This window comes from Seriola lalandi, unplaced genomic scaffold (genome assembly GCF_002814215.2).
Source record: "Seriola lalandi dorsalis isolate HSWRI2012SDOR001 ecotype SW California unplaced genomic scaffold, Sedor1 jcf7180002054537, whole genome shotgun sequence".
In the NCBI taxonomy this organism is placed as follows: Eukaryota; Metazoa; Chordata; class Actinopteri; order Carangiformes; family Carangidae; genus Seriola; species Seriola lalandi.
This window is the reverse complement of record NW_019525090.1, coordinates 174,554-190,503: the sequence shown is the minus strand read 5'-3', so window position 1 is coordinate 190,503 and position 15,950 is coordinate 174,554. Positions and strand designations below refer to the sequence as shown.

At 39.2% G+C, this 15,950-nt stretch overlaps 1 protein-coding gene across 1 annotated transcript; it reads right to left on the bottom strand.

Annotated features, from left to right (window-relative positions):
* Positions 1 to 331: 331 nt before the first annotated feature.
* Positions 332 to 6,575, bottom strand: fgf7 (fibroblast growth factor 7). Its single transcript, XM_023414584.2, has 4 exons — positions 6,296 to 6,575; positions 5,211 to 5,849; positions 1,523 to 1,629; positions 332 to 1,343 (listed from the first exon to the last, which is right to left on the bottom strand). Exons 2-4 carry the CDS (start codon positions 5,494 to 5,496, stop codon positions 1,128 to 1,130), a joined length of 609 nt encoding a protein of 202 aa, XP_023270352.1. The 5' UTR covers positions 5,497 to 5,849; positions 6,296 to 6,575; the 3' UTR covers positions 332 to 1,127.
* Positions 6,576 to 15,950: the final 9,375 nt, after the last annotated feature.

The window sequence follows — 15,950 nt, the reverse complement described above, 5'->3', positions numbered from 1 at the left end:
AATGTTGCAGGTGGAACAATCACATTGTAATGAAAAGTGATGCTTTTACATATAACTCATCTGTTGTGTATAAATAAAGCAAATAACTTACAACTGTGAATTATAAGGTATTGTAATGTTGTAGTCAGTATTGGGATATTACAGTGACATCATACAGAGAAAGTTGGCCTTTTTGGATACGTGTGGAAGTGGATCTCCTGGTACATTTTCATTCATACTTAGTAAAATGGTGATGTTTTAACTGAAACCAAAAATAATCTCCTTATAAATAAGTATTCAATAGTGTACAGGATTGTTAACTCTGTTGGAAAGAGATTGCATAGCATACACATTTATTATGTTGTTCACTTTTGTATTTTAATCTGGATATCTTTTCAGCAGCAGCAGAACATTTTAGCATTTCAAAATCACACCTTGATAATGAAGAGGAAATCAGTGAGCAGCTACAATGCATTTGACCAGAGTCTGGTTTTCAATGCAGGAAGGACAGACAGATCAAAACAGGTCATCCACAAACAGATCATCCTACGAAAACTCTCATTTTCCTGAACATGCTGTCGTAATCGTATTTATTGTGCCTCAGTTTTGTGTGCTCTGAGCACTTGTACCATTAAAAAAGACAAGTCCAGCTTGCTTCAGCACATCTAAGTCAAGCCAAATCTCTGTTCTGCACATTTATGTTGATCATACAGGTCTCCTCATCTGGCTGGGTGTCAATCATTTTTGGAAAAGGATTCAGTCCTGACTGTGCGTAATATATTTTACTGTTTTATAAGAAAACACTGAACTGTTTTATAAGGAAACATAATATTTAACTCAAAATAACAATAACATTGAGTAGACTTTAGTGGTCTTACAGTTTGTGTATCGGTTGAAGCTATTTCAAATATTTCAGAAATTTCTTATTTCAGCATCTTATTTGAGGATGTTTGAAATACTTTAATGTGCCCATCTGATATCTGTTGTTTTCTCATATGAAAATGACAACATATTATGGAACATACACAACTAATCTACAACTTGAGGAGAGTGGAGAGTGATGTTGGTAATGAGTTTACATGTGTCTGTTAACATATATAATATGTGATTGAAATCATGCACAATTTGCGACTTAGTCCTGTGCTGTTTCAGTCCACCCTCCTCTCCTCCTCCCTGCATTTCATAGGGATGAAGTGAGATGCTATATGCTCCCTCCTGGTCCTCTTCCCTCGTATTGGCTTTCCCTTCTGAGACAGGGCTATGAACATTTCTTTGCCATTTTTAGTCCACTTTGCAGACGAGTAAGCGTTGAAGTAGTTTTCTAGGAAAACCTCTTTGAAGTTGCAGTTTTCGTTGTAGGTATCCTGTGATGGAAAGATGTGAAAGCGTTAATACAGTACAGTCTAAAGTTGCCAGCATTTGCCTTTATTGACATTCCTTGGTTTTCAAATTCAAATGGATGTTTCGCAATATTTTTATTTCTGTTTGTTATCAATTAGCTGAAAAGCGGTTTATAATGTATCTCACTGAGGAAAAATATTACCTTGCCTTGCAGTACTCCAGCCCTGTTCATAGAGATATAACGCTGACTCTTCACGCCCTTGATGGCCAGTATGCCCCCCTCAGACACTGTCCTGATCTCCAGGATACCTGCCAGACAGTCAAACAGTTAAGAAAATGAGACATATTACAGGACAGATAAGACACTATCATCATCTAGCCTTCATTCCAGCTCTACACTGCACTCAACATTCATCTTCATTAACAAACAGGGTGGAAGTTCCTGTGCTTAATCAGTCTGTGGTCTCTCTGGCTTTATTCAAGCCTTGTTAACTGGCCTGGGTGGCCATTACACAAACCACAACCTATGCCATAGCACATATGGGAGACAGATTAGGCCTCGCTCTCCTGGGATTGAGAGAACTACCTCCTTGCATGTGCTTTGCACGCTACATTTTAGGCCTGCTTTTCAAATCTGTTGGAGAGTAAAGACACTGTTTTGCAAATAGAAACAAATAGTACTAGCACAATGAATAACAATGAATGTTATTTCTTAAGTCTGGATGCTTTAGTGGAAAATGCAAGAAAAAAGAGGCCACAGTACCATTTTGATAGAACGAAACTAATTACATCTGTAAAGACAGAAATTCAGATCATGTATACAGAACTGTGTCTACACCACATAAGAAAAAGGTCTTTAAATGAACAACATTTAATAGGGATTCAGTCTTATATTTCACCTCCCTTGAAACTGAAAGAGCTAATTACTTATCATCAAGACTTTAAAGTAAGTATGAATTTTACTCTATCTTATAATCCATCAGATACACATATTACTGATCATTATTCCAGCAGCATTTACTCAGCTCAATGAGAAATTAAAAATGTACATATAACAGTAAAAACTAACACAGAAATGTGTTTTAAACTTTATAAAAGAGTTTGCTGTTCTTTTTTTTTTTTATATTATTTTTGTTTCATTTTAATTTGACAGGCAGAGGAAAAAGCCTATTAAAGCTTTTCAGACTGACACTGAGCATGCTGCATTTTAGCGTTTGCTAGATCACAAACAGATGGCAGTCTCCCAATCTTGGAATGTTGTTTGTGCTCTGCTTGCACTTGATATTTGACTTAATATCACTGCCCTTTGGCTGTGCGCTCATATTCCCGTTTGGTTTTATTTATCATGACTCGAGGTGAAGGTGATGTCAGAGTTCAAAGTAACACTGTTTCATCTTAATTTGTAAACCCCCCCACTTATACAGTCAGAGTCAGCTGACCGTTCATTTCAGATGCGATTGCGTGTCTCGAGTGTATAGCTGTGATTAGTGTGTTTTTATGGTTGTTAAGAAGCATATCATCTTATAGCACGCTCTTATAGCATGGAAGTGTTATTCCCATATTAGTACATGTAACAGCTACAGTTGTTTGGTCTGCTGCAGAAAGATGGAACGAATTTCCACACTCACATGCACACGCACATGTTGTTAACATTGTGGCTCTGATGCGGATAACCTCTCAGGCTATCCTCAGCTTGAACAGATTTGTCATCACTTTCTGGTCCAGTCCCTGGCTAAGCAAACTAACTTGAGGGTAATCCCTAATTCAGCTTTTTCTGAGCAGAGACTGAATCGATTGTTTACAATCATGGGTGAGGATGTTGAGAGACAGCCTGCCAGGAATAGGGCATTTAAGATAAATAAAGACATGCTTCATATTAAATGCCATGTAATCACACAGGCGTGACCTTTGCCAACATGTAATTGATTTTAATTATTTGTACTCCCTTTGTCGTCAAATGCAAGTTTCATTTCATCCGCACTGAAACTAAAAATACTGTATTACAGTTTGGCATTTACCAAGTTACAGTGAATTTATATATAGAATACGGCAAGTCTCTGTTATTTTAATTTAGCTGCACCTGACACCAGGTGTGTTACAATCTGAGTGACAGTAGAGCACTAAACGATTACTACCTTCTTATGTATAGTTACTGTCTTTGAAGTCCCTGTTTTCTCGTCATCCTGCTGTGGTTTAGAATTTGTTGATTGCCTGATTGGCAGTTGTTTACCTGCTGTGGCTTAACACATCTTTTTATTAACATTTTTATCATTTCAGTTAAAATTCAAATTGAGCGATGTCATGGTGTTTCACCTCGACACAAACCTACATGTGTTTGTAATTACCATCTACTGTTTTATTAGAATTAAATCTATGTGTTATCTTATGGGTTTGTTTTCTTGTCAGGATTTGTTTACAGATTCAGAACAAACTTGTACTAGAAACTATTGCAATATGCCTGCGCAGAATGAACACATTATTTTTTCAGGAACATTTCTACAGAACAGCTGTTTTTGAATATGTTGCCCAATATCAGTGTTGACAGTGTGTGACGTTTTAGTTCTCTGTACACTGTAGATACAAAAGCTTCAATGAAATAACAAAATCCGCACTGGATACATTTTGACTTTTTTGTAAAAACAACCCTTTGAAATATAATAAAGTTTAAAAAAAAACAAACTTGTGTGGTGCAAGAGATGAGCTCGCTGGATGTAAGCCTTTATTTTTGTTGCAGAGACACACAGAATGTGGAAGCCAAAAATAATGCAGCTCCACGTTTCTCATTCCTCTTTTTTGTTTTCTCCTTATGCGATCAGCTTTTCGGGACTTAAAACGTCTTGTTCACTACACTCAAAAAGTACGTAGTATATACCAGCACCACGCTGGCCTCTTCTAAGGCTTATTGGGTTCATTTCTGTCTGTCTTTAGCGTGCGATCGTCAGCCACATATGGGTGTATCAATTTTTTTGTCTTTCATTGCCAGTTGTTGCACAAGCATCTTTTCCATGAGGCATCTCTCTGTCAAGCCAACATTCCAGCCACAGCCGCACTGTCTGATAGGAGGAAATGATAACTACTTAAAACATCCTCACCATGACAGAGATTCCAAGTAGTATCTAAAAATATGAGCTTTAGAAAAATGTTGGCTCTGAAGCTACAATTGTAACAATTTACAGTCTTAAAACACAATTACCATGGCTAGCAAATAAAATGAGCCATTCAGTAGATAACGAGCATGTGTTATTTGACAAATTTTACTTTCAGTTGGAACAGTAATTTTGGACGGGACACATTATGGTAGCTGTCTGTGTGTGAGATGTCAGTTGCTAACAATAGGTTCATCAGAAGCTGAATATCTTTTTTCATAATTTTTCCATTTCTGATATTCATGCCAATTCTTTGTCCCAATATTTCTTTTTGACACTGGGAAAGCAAATCGTGCTGAACAAACGTGAGTCTGTGCCAGTGTGAGTCTGAGGTTGCGGAGAACTGGCATCCATCGGTCTCTGAGACTCTTTGGTTTACTTCATTACAGCCTGTGTTTACATGATGTTATAGTTTAACAAGCCAAAACCTCCACCTGCTTCATTTTACCTCTGTCACTTTGGCTTCCCTAACAGAGACACATCAGCCATTAACACTGTGATTACACTGTGGAGAGCTCTGTACAATAACACCTCCCATGTGCTTCTGTCAACCTGACAGGCCAAAGGTTCTTTACTGGTTCAGTGGAAAGATTTCGCAACTAAATACTGCATCAAATTCTAGTTCCTGCCTGCATTTAAGTTATTTCACATTTGAAAAATATATTTATGTTTTTTTTATTGCTAATAAATGCAGAGGAACTTGAACCATTGGTATTATAACTAGACAAAAAGAGTCATCCTTACTGTAGCAGTCGGTGGGATCTTGAGTCCCATTGATATTGCCTCTCTCATCTATTGTTAGGAACCACTGCGTGCGGCTGAACAGCTGACGGATACGCACATCTCCTCCCTCCATGTAGTCGTAGTTCCTGGTGTGGCGCTCATGTTTGGAGCAGTTCATGATGGCGGCAAGTTGCTCTGGAGTGCAGTCACTGTAGACCACACATACACTGCCAAATAGGAAGATTGCATGTAGGTACAGTCCCGAGAAGAGATTTTGAAGGTTCCATGTCAGCATCCATTTGCGCATTATAATACAATGCAGTGGGGATCAATGAACAACATACTGAAATGTGAGATAGAGATCTGTGCACTATTCCTCAGCCCAGCGACCCCCTGAACCCTGACTTGTGACCCTTGTGTTGCGACCTCCGGGACCCTGTTTCTGCAGCAGTCCTAGTCCTAGTGGGACGTTGTGACAGGCTGGTTGGGGTTGGCTGAAGCTTTAGAGTGGTCTGAAGAAGAGGACGGGTGACAGTGTTATGAGATGAGGTCTTGCTTTAGTCCTCAGTGACGGTGCGTGTTGACTTCTCCATCTTCTTGAGACCATAGTCCAACAAGGGGCGTCATAATCCAGGTCAGGAAATGTTATGCACGATGTCACTGTAAAATAAAAAATAAAAATTCTATTTAATGCAGTTGGAAACAAACTGTTATACTCACACTTCCAAGTCGAAAGAGTTTTGTTAAAGCAGCTTCAAAAAATAAATGATTGCAGTGATTCACCCAGCACCATAGTAGAGCTCCCATAAATTTTCAAACCGCTTTCGAATAGCTTCTGGTTTTCTGTGTTCATATGAATATGTATTGCACGTTTTCTAGCAGTAAATCTAACTGTCTGTGGTGCACTGTGACAGACACACGTCTCCCTGACATCGAACTCCGAACAGTGAAATATTGCAACAGTGCTGTTGGATTGCTTCACAAGTCTATGGTCTGTAACCCTCGCTGTATCAGTACACATACACTATGTAGTTACAAACAGACAAACAAACTATGCTGCCAGTCTTATTCAAAAATAGTTTATAGTTCATAGTTTAATGACTTACATGTGCTCTGAGGGATGACAGGAGTTGTCAGATTGGTGTTCCCTTTCAGCAAGAGTTTTAATTTGAAGACTCTTAAGTTCTACTGCTGTAGAAGTCAGGGTTGTAAACCAAGTCCAGTAATGCAGTAAAACTAAACAAGAGCTGGGAGCTTCTGTCAATTCCCATGGATGTCGTCCTGATTCTGGCAGGCCGACTCTGTGCATCTTCCACTGTCGCTGTGCACTCTGCTTAGATAAATGCCTCCTGCTGACCTCACTTGAGAGCAATTAGATCCCAACCAGTCAGCTGTCCCTGGCTGAGATGCAATGGAGAAACACCCTCTCTGCCTGCCTCTCGCTGTCACTCACCCTCTGGACATGAGAGGGAGCTATAAACTCTTAGAATAGCAGGCTCTCCTTGGTATGCACTCCTAAATACTTTAAAAAACATTTGCATGTAGACTCACTCTTGCAGAACTTATTACAAACTCTCTGTCTTTTCCAAGAAACATGTTGCACTTAAATAGGTTTGTGCTGTGCATGTTACAGAGCTCACAGTGACTCACATTCACTTAACTGATGGTTAAGATATTTGCTCTAATGACTAAGCTTTGAAGAATTTCTTCCCTATCATTTTAAATGTCACAATTAATTAGTGGTTTTACATAGTTGCGCTGAATCATTGGTAAGGATTTATTGACTCAAGTAAAAAACTTCAAAGACACTCCTATGTTCTCATTCTTATTGAGTGTAATAGTGGGAAGTAATAAGTTATGGCTGACAGGTATCCATCCAAGGGGAGAAAAACAGAAGACATAACGGCTCAGAAGTAGTCATCTCCGTGTCAGGGGTCGTGCACTCTTTCACTTTTCGTGTTTGTATTTAAAGTCACAATTTATTGCCTTACATACCTGGCCTTTCCTTGGACTCACTACTTCAAAAGTTTATATGGGCCCTAATGACGTGCTCCCCCAGGGAGGTCAGGGCTGCAGGCCTGAGAGAGCGGGGGACGTCTGGCCACAGAAGGTCTCCTTCTCATCTCTAAACTGGTGGTCGTAAAGGCCTGACCTGTCATTCTAGCCTGTTCATTTGTCCCTTCTATCACCTCAGACACAGTTCACACTTGTCTTTTGGATGCATGGGCCAAGGAAACATCACTTAACACATCACCTCTGGCAGCCACCATATTGCAAATACCAGACAATTAGATGTTAAAGGATTTGCATAAATTAACAATTCAACATAAATTGACATATAATTCCATTAGGTACTGTACATATACATTGAAGGCAATACTTTGTTTAAATCCTAAATAAAAAATTAATTTTGCAAACATATGGATTGCAGTTTATGAGAATTTTATAGGTTCATTATCCATAAGTTGCCACCTTCTCAAGATGGAGGGGTTTGCGTGACCTTAGAAGCTGTGTTATCACGTGCAGGTAGCACCTGGTAGGGACCCCTGAGGCCAATTTCTCCCTAAGGGGCCAAACAAAGCATTTCCAAAACCCTTTTGAATTGGCCTCAACATAAATGACTAACCTTGCATGGAATCAGGAAAGCGGAGCCCCCTCCTGTAGACAAACCAGTAAGGGCAGCTTACAGGCGCGAGACCATAGTAGCTAGGCTCATATGCAAAAAGTCCCAGATAGGGGCTGAACTCTTTCCTTTTGAGTACCAGATGAGTACTGCTGTATTATAGACTCCTTCAGGGAAGACTCTGACTTTTGTCTGTGTCTCTGTACTCTCTGGGTGGTGTCCTGGAGAGGACACTGACACCACCCTCTGTGGAGTTGGCATAACCATGAAAGCAGTCAAATTACTAGACTTTCTATGTTCTGATTCTCACCTGCTGTGTGGCCATGAACACCAACTGATAGAATAAGATCACAAATACAAACAGTTCACCATGCACAAAATATCTAGAGTCAGGCATTGTGATTATCCAAAGGAGCTCAGTCTAGAAAATGTTAGTCCTTCATTTTGAAGTGAGTCAGTTGAGTTGAGTGGCGTGTGATGATTATTTCTCCCTGTGGAGGCATTTCTGGTTCCAAAGAACATGTTTGAAGGATTAAGTATCCTATCTGGTTTTGAAAGACCTCAGGATCTTCTAAGAGTCCCCAGTGGGACTTGTATGCATTGTAAAATGAATAGATGGATAGCTCTGCAAGGCTGGAAGAATGGAGGGTATCTATCATTAGTTAAGCAGTCGTTGAACCCTTGTTCTCACCTTGGTTGGGTCAGTTGGGACAAGGAAATTATATCTAGGGGCATCACTTGAAACGTCTAACAACTTTGCTGATGTAATCGGAAACCGAGTCATGTGAAAAAGTAGGTTTAAAGGTTTTAAAAACTAGGTCACTGAAAGGTCCAACAGCATGTTTGCATGAAGCTGGAAACACCTCTTGAATAGTTGATTGCAGCGGTTAAATGTACCTCTTATAGCGTTTTTACAAGACTCCCAAGTTCACAGGTTAAGGACGGCATCATTAACCTTACATGATGGGGGTGGGACAGACTTGACAGACTTGAACTTCTCTTTAACATTTTAGGCTTTGTATCTCTGTCACTTTATTCTTGAAAGATGTTTGAGTTTACCCATTTACCCTTTTCAAAATTCTCTTACTGTAAGTGTTTTTGCCATCAGAGCTCAGAGAATCACGTCTAGAGTCGGTTCTTGTTATTTCTTCTATCTTTATTGCAATAATAAAATAGTGGTAGTAGTAGTCGTATTAGTAGAGGTAGTTGTATTACTTAGTGTAATAGAAGTGAAACTGTAGAACAATGCAATGCCACAAGAAAGGTATGATAACGCTACTTCACAGAGGTACTAGCATTTCAGGAAACTGAGACCTAAAAGCTGCATGTGTGTCCTCAGTTGACACATCATCTATACATCATATGTTATTGGAAATTACTTTCATTTGAATCTTGTGCGTGTGCGTGTGTGTGTGTGTGCAATTGTGTGCGTGCATACAGGTATGTGTGTGCAGGTAGTTTGCTTTTATAGCCTGAATGGCTGCCTGCTGCCGTTCAAGGATCAAAGGCCATACGCTGTCTGGAGTTTACAGTAGCATAGGAAGTGCAGTGGCCGTGAGGCAGGCACACCAGACCTGCGTGAGTGAGCCTCTTTAAATCTCAATGACTGTATGCCTTCGTTCCCATCAGCAGGTCCCGCTATTTTGTTTATCTCTCTCTTTTTCTGTCTGAGTTATTTGCTGTTTTGACGAGTCGAGGTCAGCGTTTTAAAATCTTACAACTCCTTTTAATTCATTCCCATTGTTTAATGTTATGTTGAATGTTGCTGAAGCCAGTAAAGAGTCAGTGAGGGTTTAGATGATTGCAGTGTAACACGCAAACATGCAAGCTCACAATGAACTCAAATCCCAGTCTGACTCCAGAATCAGACAAACCTCCAGCTCCAGTCTCAGAGCTTTGCTGTGTGTGTGCCTGCGTAAACTCACAGTGACATTCAGTTGGTCTAATTGCTGCTTTTTGTGAAGTTTAAGTGTTCATTAGGCTTATATCTAACTTTTCCTACACCATTTTACCAGTTATCATAGAGATAACTAAAGAAAAAGACATTGTTTTAGTAGTTTGTTTTTCTGAATGAAATACAATGATGCAGGATTGTCTTTCTGGGAACTTGTTTTCATTAAAATGTTGTCATGCAAATCACACGCCACTTCATTGTCTGAAGGCTAACCAGATAAGCAGTTGTTCAGCATGTTGTTTCCGATCCCTTCCCCTCAGGACAGGAATATTGCTATGTGATTTATCATTCTGTTGTATCTCAAGAACTTTTTGGAGTGTTAGCACATGAATCCAGAATTTATTGTAGTTTCCACTATTACTGCCGAGACATCTGCCTACACACGGTGTCTGCTCTTAGCACTCTAAAAGCATTCCTGGAGAGAGAAGAGCCTCTGTGTCTGTATGTGTGCACGTGCTCTTTACCCTGTTTTCTAGTGATATGACTGCATTATGCCGGCAGAATGGATTATGTCTAAGGTCAGTCTATTCTTAGCACTGTTTTAGACTGTTTGGGTTTAGCTTTTGCTTTCTAAATTCCATGATAATTGGGGATCTCTAGGGATGGAGCCTCATAACATTAGCTCCAACTATAAATAACTATAGCTTACAAACACACACACTGTACAATCACAAAAGCATGCGCGCACACTCACACACACACACACACACATACACACACTCGCTTGTAAAACCAATTCAATTCAAAAAGTCACATGCGTTCAGTTCAATGGGAACATATCAGAAATAAAATGCTAAATTCATATGGATTGCTGTACTTTTCCAGCCAGTGTCATGTGTCTCAATGATATGCAGCCAAGCCGTCAGCTTGATTGAATTGAATGAGATGAAAAGTGATATTTTAATCTTTAGAAAAACTCTCAGCAAATAAGATATGGTCTAGGTTCCCATATATTTAGTTATATTTAGACTCTTTTTTTTTCTCTTAAACTGTTTTATACGGATCAGATGTGTCCAGAAATGCATTTTTCACAAGTTAAATATCGTCTCACTAAAGCAGGTTTCAAGTGTTGAGGCTGTACTCACCATTTAAGGTAGTGTACAAAGGGAATAGTGAAGCTTTGTCTGTGACGGCAGGCTTTGCAGTAGTCTGTTAACACTGCACGCGTATACACAGTGTGACCCACACACATACACAAAAACACACACAGCCGCTCTTCTCGGCTCTTTGAAGCAGCTCTTCCTGGGTCCTGCTAACACACTGGGTGTTAGTGCAGTAAAAGATGACACATGTTTCACAGCTCCGGTTGTCACTGCTGCTTTCTGTTCTGATGTGTGAGATGGAAGTTGCTAATGTTCATTTCTCTCCTTCGATAAATGTGTTTACGCACAGGGTTTTCTTATGAATACAGCCTTGAGTGTGTTGAATGAAATATATTTACCTGATGTTAACACCACACAGAGGATATCGTTTGCATTAGAAATCTATTGTTAACTTATACCTAAAGGTCAGTTACCCAGGCTGTATTCAAGCAACAAATCTGTATGCACAAATGTAAACAAACACAAAAGCAATGATAAAATCACATTTCGTCCGAAATTAAATATTATTATTATATAGGACAACCTCTCCAAAAAAGTTTGTGACATCATGTCTGACCGAATAATATCCATAATATTTCTGATCGTGTTGGATAACAGTTTCTTTATTGTCTATCAATGATAATCCCACAGCACACATCCTGTAAATATAAACAGATACTCACAGAGGTTACATATATGAAAAGTAAGATCTTTGCATTAAACATTGTCTATTCAGTTTCATATTCTGAGGTTTCCATTCATTGGAACCTACAGTTTATATGGTGAGAGTGGCGAACGCACTCGATCGCAGTGAAATGTCAGTTAATACCTGATATGATTAAAATACTGGATAGTTAATGACAGAACATCACGGCTCCATGTTACTATGGTAGAACTGAGTCCCAAAAGTCAATCGCAGAAATGTTTTGTATAACATGCATTGATTTGTTGGTAGGCACACTTCGTGATGTTGTAGGCAGTTGCAGTGCATTAGGGCCAGTGTAATCGGCCTTGTTAGAGAATGTGAACCGGTGTTGTGCTTCACTGTCGGGGGAATATGTTGATCCCATCTAATGCAGGAACAGCTGTTAGGGATCACAGTCTTAACTGCTCACCATATCTGTTCATGTATCAGAAAAAGCAGAGCCTTACTTATAAAAACAGGCTCTGCCTTAGTGGCTTGAAAGGAGAAAGACGTTCTAAAATAAGCACTTTGAGTTTCTGACCCAGAACAGTGGACAGTTTATATAGCAGCGTCTAATTTGGTTTGTATTTATAATTTGGCGCATAAATGCGTGAAGAAAAGATGCTGTTTTCAGTTGCTGTTGATCAGTTGATTTGTAGGACATGAACCTTGTTGCTACACTGTAATATCATAATGTCATTGCCATTCTGACAGTGTGAGCACTGAATGTCTTCAGAGATGCAACAGCGATGTGAGGAAACTCAAACTTTTGCACCTTAAAACGTCTCAAGTAAAGATCTGTCGCACTAATCCCACTTGACATGACTTTTTTTTAACCATCTAACATCCTTTTTATCCTTTTTGGTGTGGTCCACCTAAAGTAAAACAAATTGTTATACTCTTGGGATGAATGTTTTGGAGAGAGCGACACCACATTCTTACCCATATTAGTGACACTGCTGTTTGTCAAAGGATTCGTTGACCGTCCACCAGTTTGCTCGCAGTTCAACTACAGTATCTAATACATGGATTATGACATTTTGTACAGATGTTCATGGAGAAGATGAATGCTAATGATTTTTGTGACTTCCTCTAGCGACACCATTATGAACTAATATGAAATATGCCTCCTGAGAAAACCATGAAAATAATTAATGTTTAGCCAGTTCTGTGCTAAACTTAAACTACAAGTCAAGGATACTTTGTCTTTCTTCTCATCCAGGAGAAATATTTAATATTTCGAGTCCAAATGCTCTTATTTTGTGCTATAAGTACCATAAGTTTTGGTATTTTTGTGTCCACTAATTACAAAAGAATGGGCGGTTTTAATGTGGATTACATTAAAACACATATCATCATCATCAACAACAATTAAAGGGACTGCTGCTGTCGACTGATTTTAGCTTTTGAGCAGTTCTGATATTAACTATCAGGTGTCAAAAAGTAGTTAATAAACAAGTGATACCATAATACATATAATTCAAGTTTTTTTAGAATTATATTGTATAGTGTTTGTTTTGTATACTTATATTTACTGAAAAAAACGTCATAATTTGTTGGTAAATTGAGTATCGGAACTTGACTCTCCAAATAAATTATGATCTTAATTACTCTGAACAGCCATGTCTTATCTAAAGAGAGCTTTATTTAAAGAATTATCTGAAATTAAATACATCAGATAATACTTTACTGTAGGAGATTGCTGTCACAACCTTTTTCAGAACCACAGTTGCTTTCCTCTTTGGCACAAAGTACTTCCAGATGAGTCTCATTATTACTCTGAGTGTCTGCATTTCCCTCTCTGTTCTGTTTTTCTCACCATCTTTCTTTAGTCTTTGCCTCTTTGTCATGTTAGTCTGTCTGTGTTTCTCTGGCCATACAGCTGGAGTGGAGGTTGTTTTACAATAATAACATGTTAAAACCCTTGCAAAACATTCTTTTAAAAACAGACTAACAACTAGCGTGCTAATAAAATGCCATGGTTCATCTAGGTGCAGCACATTCTAGTCTAATCATAAAAAGTGGGGGGGATTCAAACAGCAGGGTGCAGTGATAATAACATGTGTGAGGTTCAAACACACCAAGTGTATTAACTTCATGAAAAGAGCCATGCATGGGGCTTCACTGAGCTAAATGGAGCACTTAATGAACCTGGCATGAATCTGGCATCGACGGGGGAATGTGAAAAGGAGGGCTAGTATGCTGGGGGGGTGGGGTGGGGGTGCTTTGGGGACAAAGCTGTTTGCAGTCTTTCTAGAGTTGCTCTTGTGTGACTTGGTCACTGACACTTCACCACAGACTGTTATCAGTAAAGATATACATATTTTGTTGGAGGTCTCCTTTATCAAATTGCAATTATATTGCAATTATTATAATGATGTCAGACATTATATTCTTATGTGGGCTACAACACTAAAGCTCCAGTACAGTAGGAGTACTACATCTATGCAATAAGTGCACTGAGAGAGCACAGTAGGTACGACTTAGAAAATGTTAGGAGGGGAGGTGCTCTTGGATGAGATGAGTCTTCAAGAGATTCTTGAAGACAGACAGAGTCGCCCTTGCTCTGATAGCGTTTGGTAGCTCGCTCCACCATCTGGGAACCACAGACCAGAAAAGTCTGGACTGCGATTGCCTTGTGTGCAGGGATGACAATGCCAGACGACATTCCTTGGAGGAAGAAAACTCTCTAAACCCCATCAGATAGGCACTTTTAATTCTCTACAGTGATACTAAAGTAATGTTATACAGGTGCCATACTGTGTAATACTGCAAAATATGTTGACAGAAGTGGCGGTGCAGATTTTTATCAATACATTGTGATAGCGTTTCCCACCTTGATATAATTAGGTTTAATCAATAACTCATTTCACATCTATGTTTGTTATTTTAATGCGCATGAAAATGGGGTTGTTAAATAAGCCAGGTAAGAAATAAGATACAAGCACAGCATATTCGACACATTTCCTTTGTATTTTACCTGTTAGTGTCAGGAGCGGCAGGTAAATACAATTTTATTTGTCTGAACACCAACTGATCTCGATAGTGAACTGAAATTTTACTGATGAATAACTTGAACTGGGATGACATTTATGATAACAGTGGCTGATTTGGTTAGTAACCGGGACAACCTGTGCACCTTGTTATTTTTACTTACATACACCTTTTAAGTCTTGTCTCTGTCACCACTTCCACCAGCAGCACCTGCGACAACACACCCAAACCACTGAAAAACGTACTTCTGTATCCATGCTGGAAACTCTGTGTTCTGTGGTTAAAATACCAGAAAACAAAACTGTGAGATGATTGAAAATCTGTGGGGGCAACTGTTACATGTTTCACTTCTAGTGGTTCAAAGACTCCACAGGGTACTTTTATTTTTGGTCTCTGTTGCCGGAGGAAAGTCCATGCTGTCAAAATTCTTTATACAGTGGCCTTAAAAGACCACGTCGGACTCAGCTCTCATTGATCTAAGCTGTACATTGTCAGGATATCAATTCAGCAGTCAGTTTCAGCTAGACTTCGTCAGTCATGCTAGATACCGTCTCAGCAGAAAACAGGTGAAGTAATTGGAATTTGCCTGAGACCACATTGACTTACCTGTGTTGACAGGAACTGCCTACTCTAATATTTGAATCTCTTTCATCACAAAACAGAGTCAGTGCCAAGCACATTGTACCATGGGAAAATAATGATTCTGTGGGAGGTACATTTTTAGTGATTGGTCTTGATCTGTCTTCGATTTTTACAGAACAAATTGTTGTTTATAAGCAGCTTCCTGGGTCTAGATAAGTATATATAATGTAATTTTCCGTAAGAGCTCTCTCCTTTATAACTTTCACTTTTTTCACAAGTTTTAAAATCCAAAAATGAAACCTGTGCCCTGAAAGTAGATTTACTTCAAAAACCCAAAGCCCAAAAAACAAGAAAGCGAATGCTCTGTGAATCACTTGTATGGAACACTTGAGCTGCGGTGTGGTTTGCAGGAGAGGCCAGTGAGGGAGGCAGTGAGTGGAGAGAAACACACACACACACACACACACACACACACACACACACACACTAATCAGCTGTCCTTCACTTTAGTAATGGTAATTAGTGAAAATAATAAGCAGACAAAAAGGACTCATGATCAGAATTAATCTCCCACAAGTGAAAGGCCAAATAAAATTCCTTCTGGGGCAGAGCTCGTTTTGGATCCATCTGAAGTCCTCCTTAATCTTCTCATAGCTACTGGCTTTAGTGGAGCCATAACCATAACACTGAGTCACTCAACTGTTCATTGGCTTCTGAGAGGAATGTCTGTGTCATGTGTTATGATAGAAGGTAACAAGAGCCAGTATTTTGTGTTTTATTTTCATAACCCTCATTACAAAAGGCTGACAAGTTCATGGATTCATGAGTGCACACGCACACA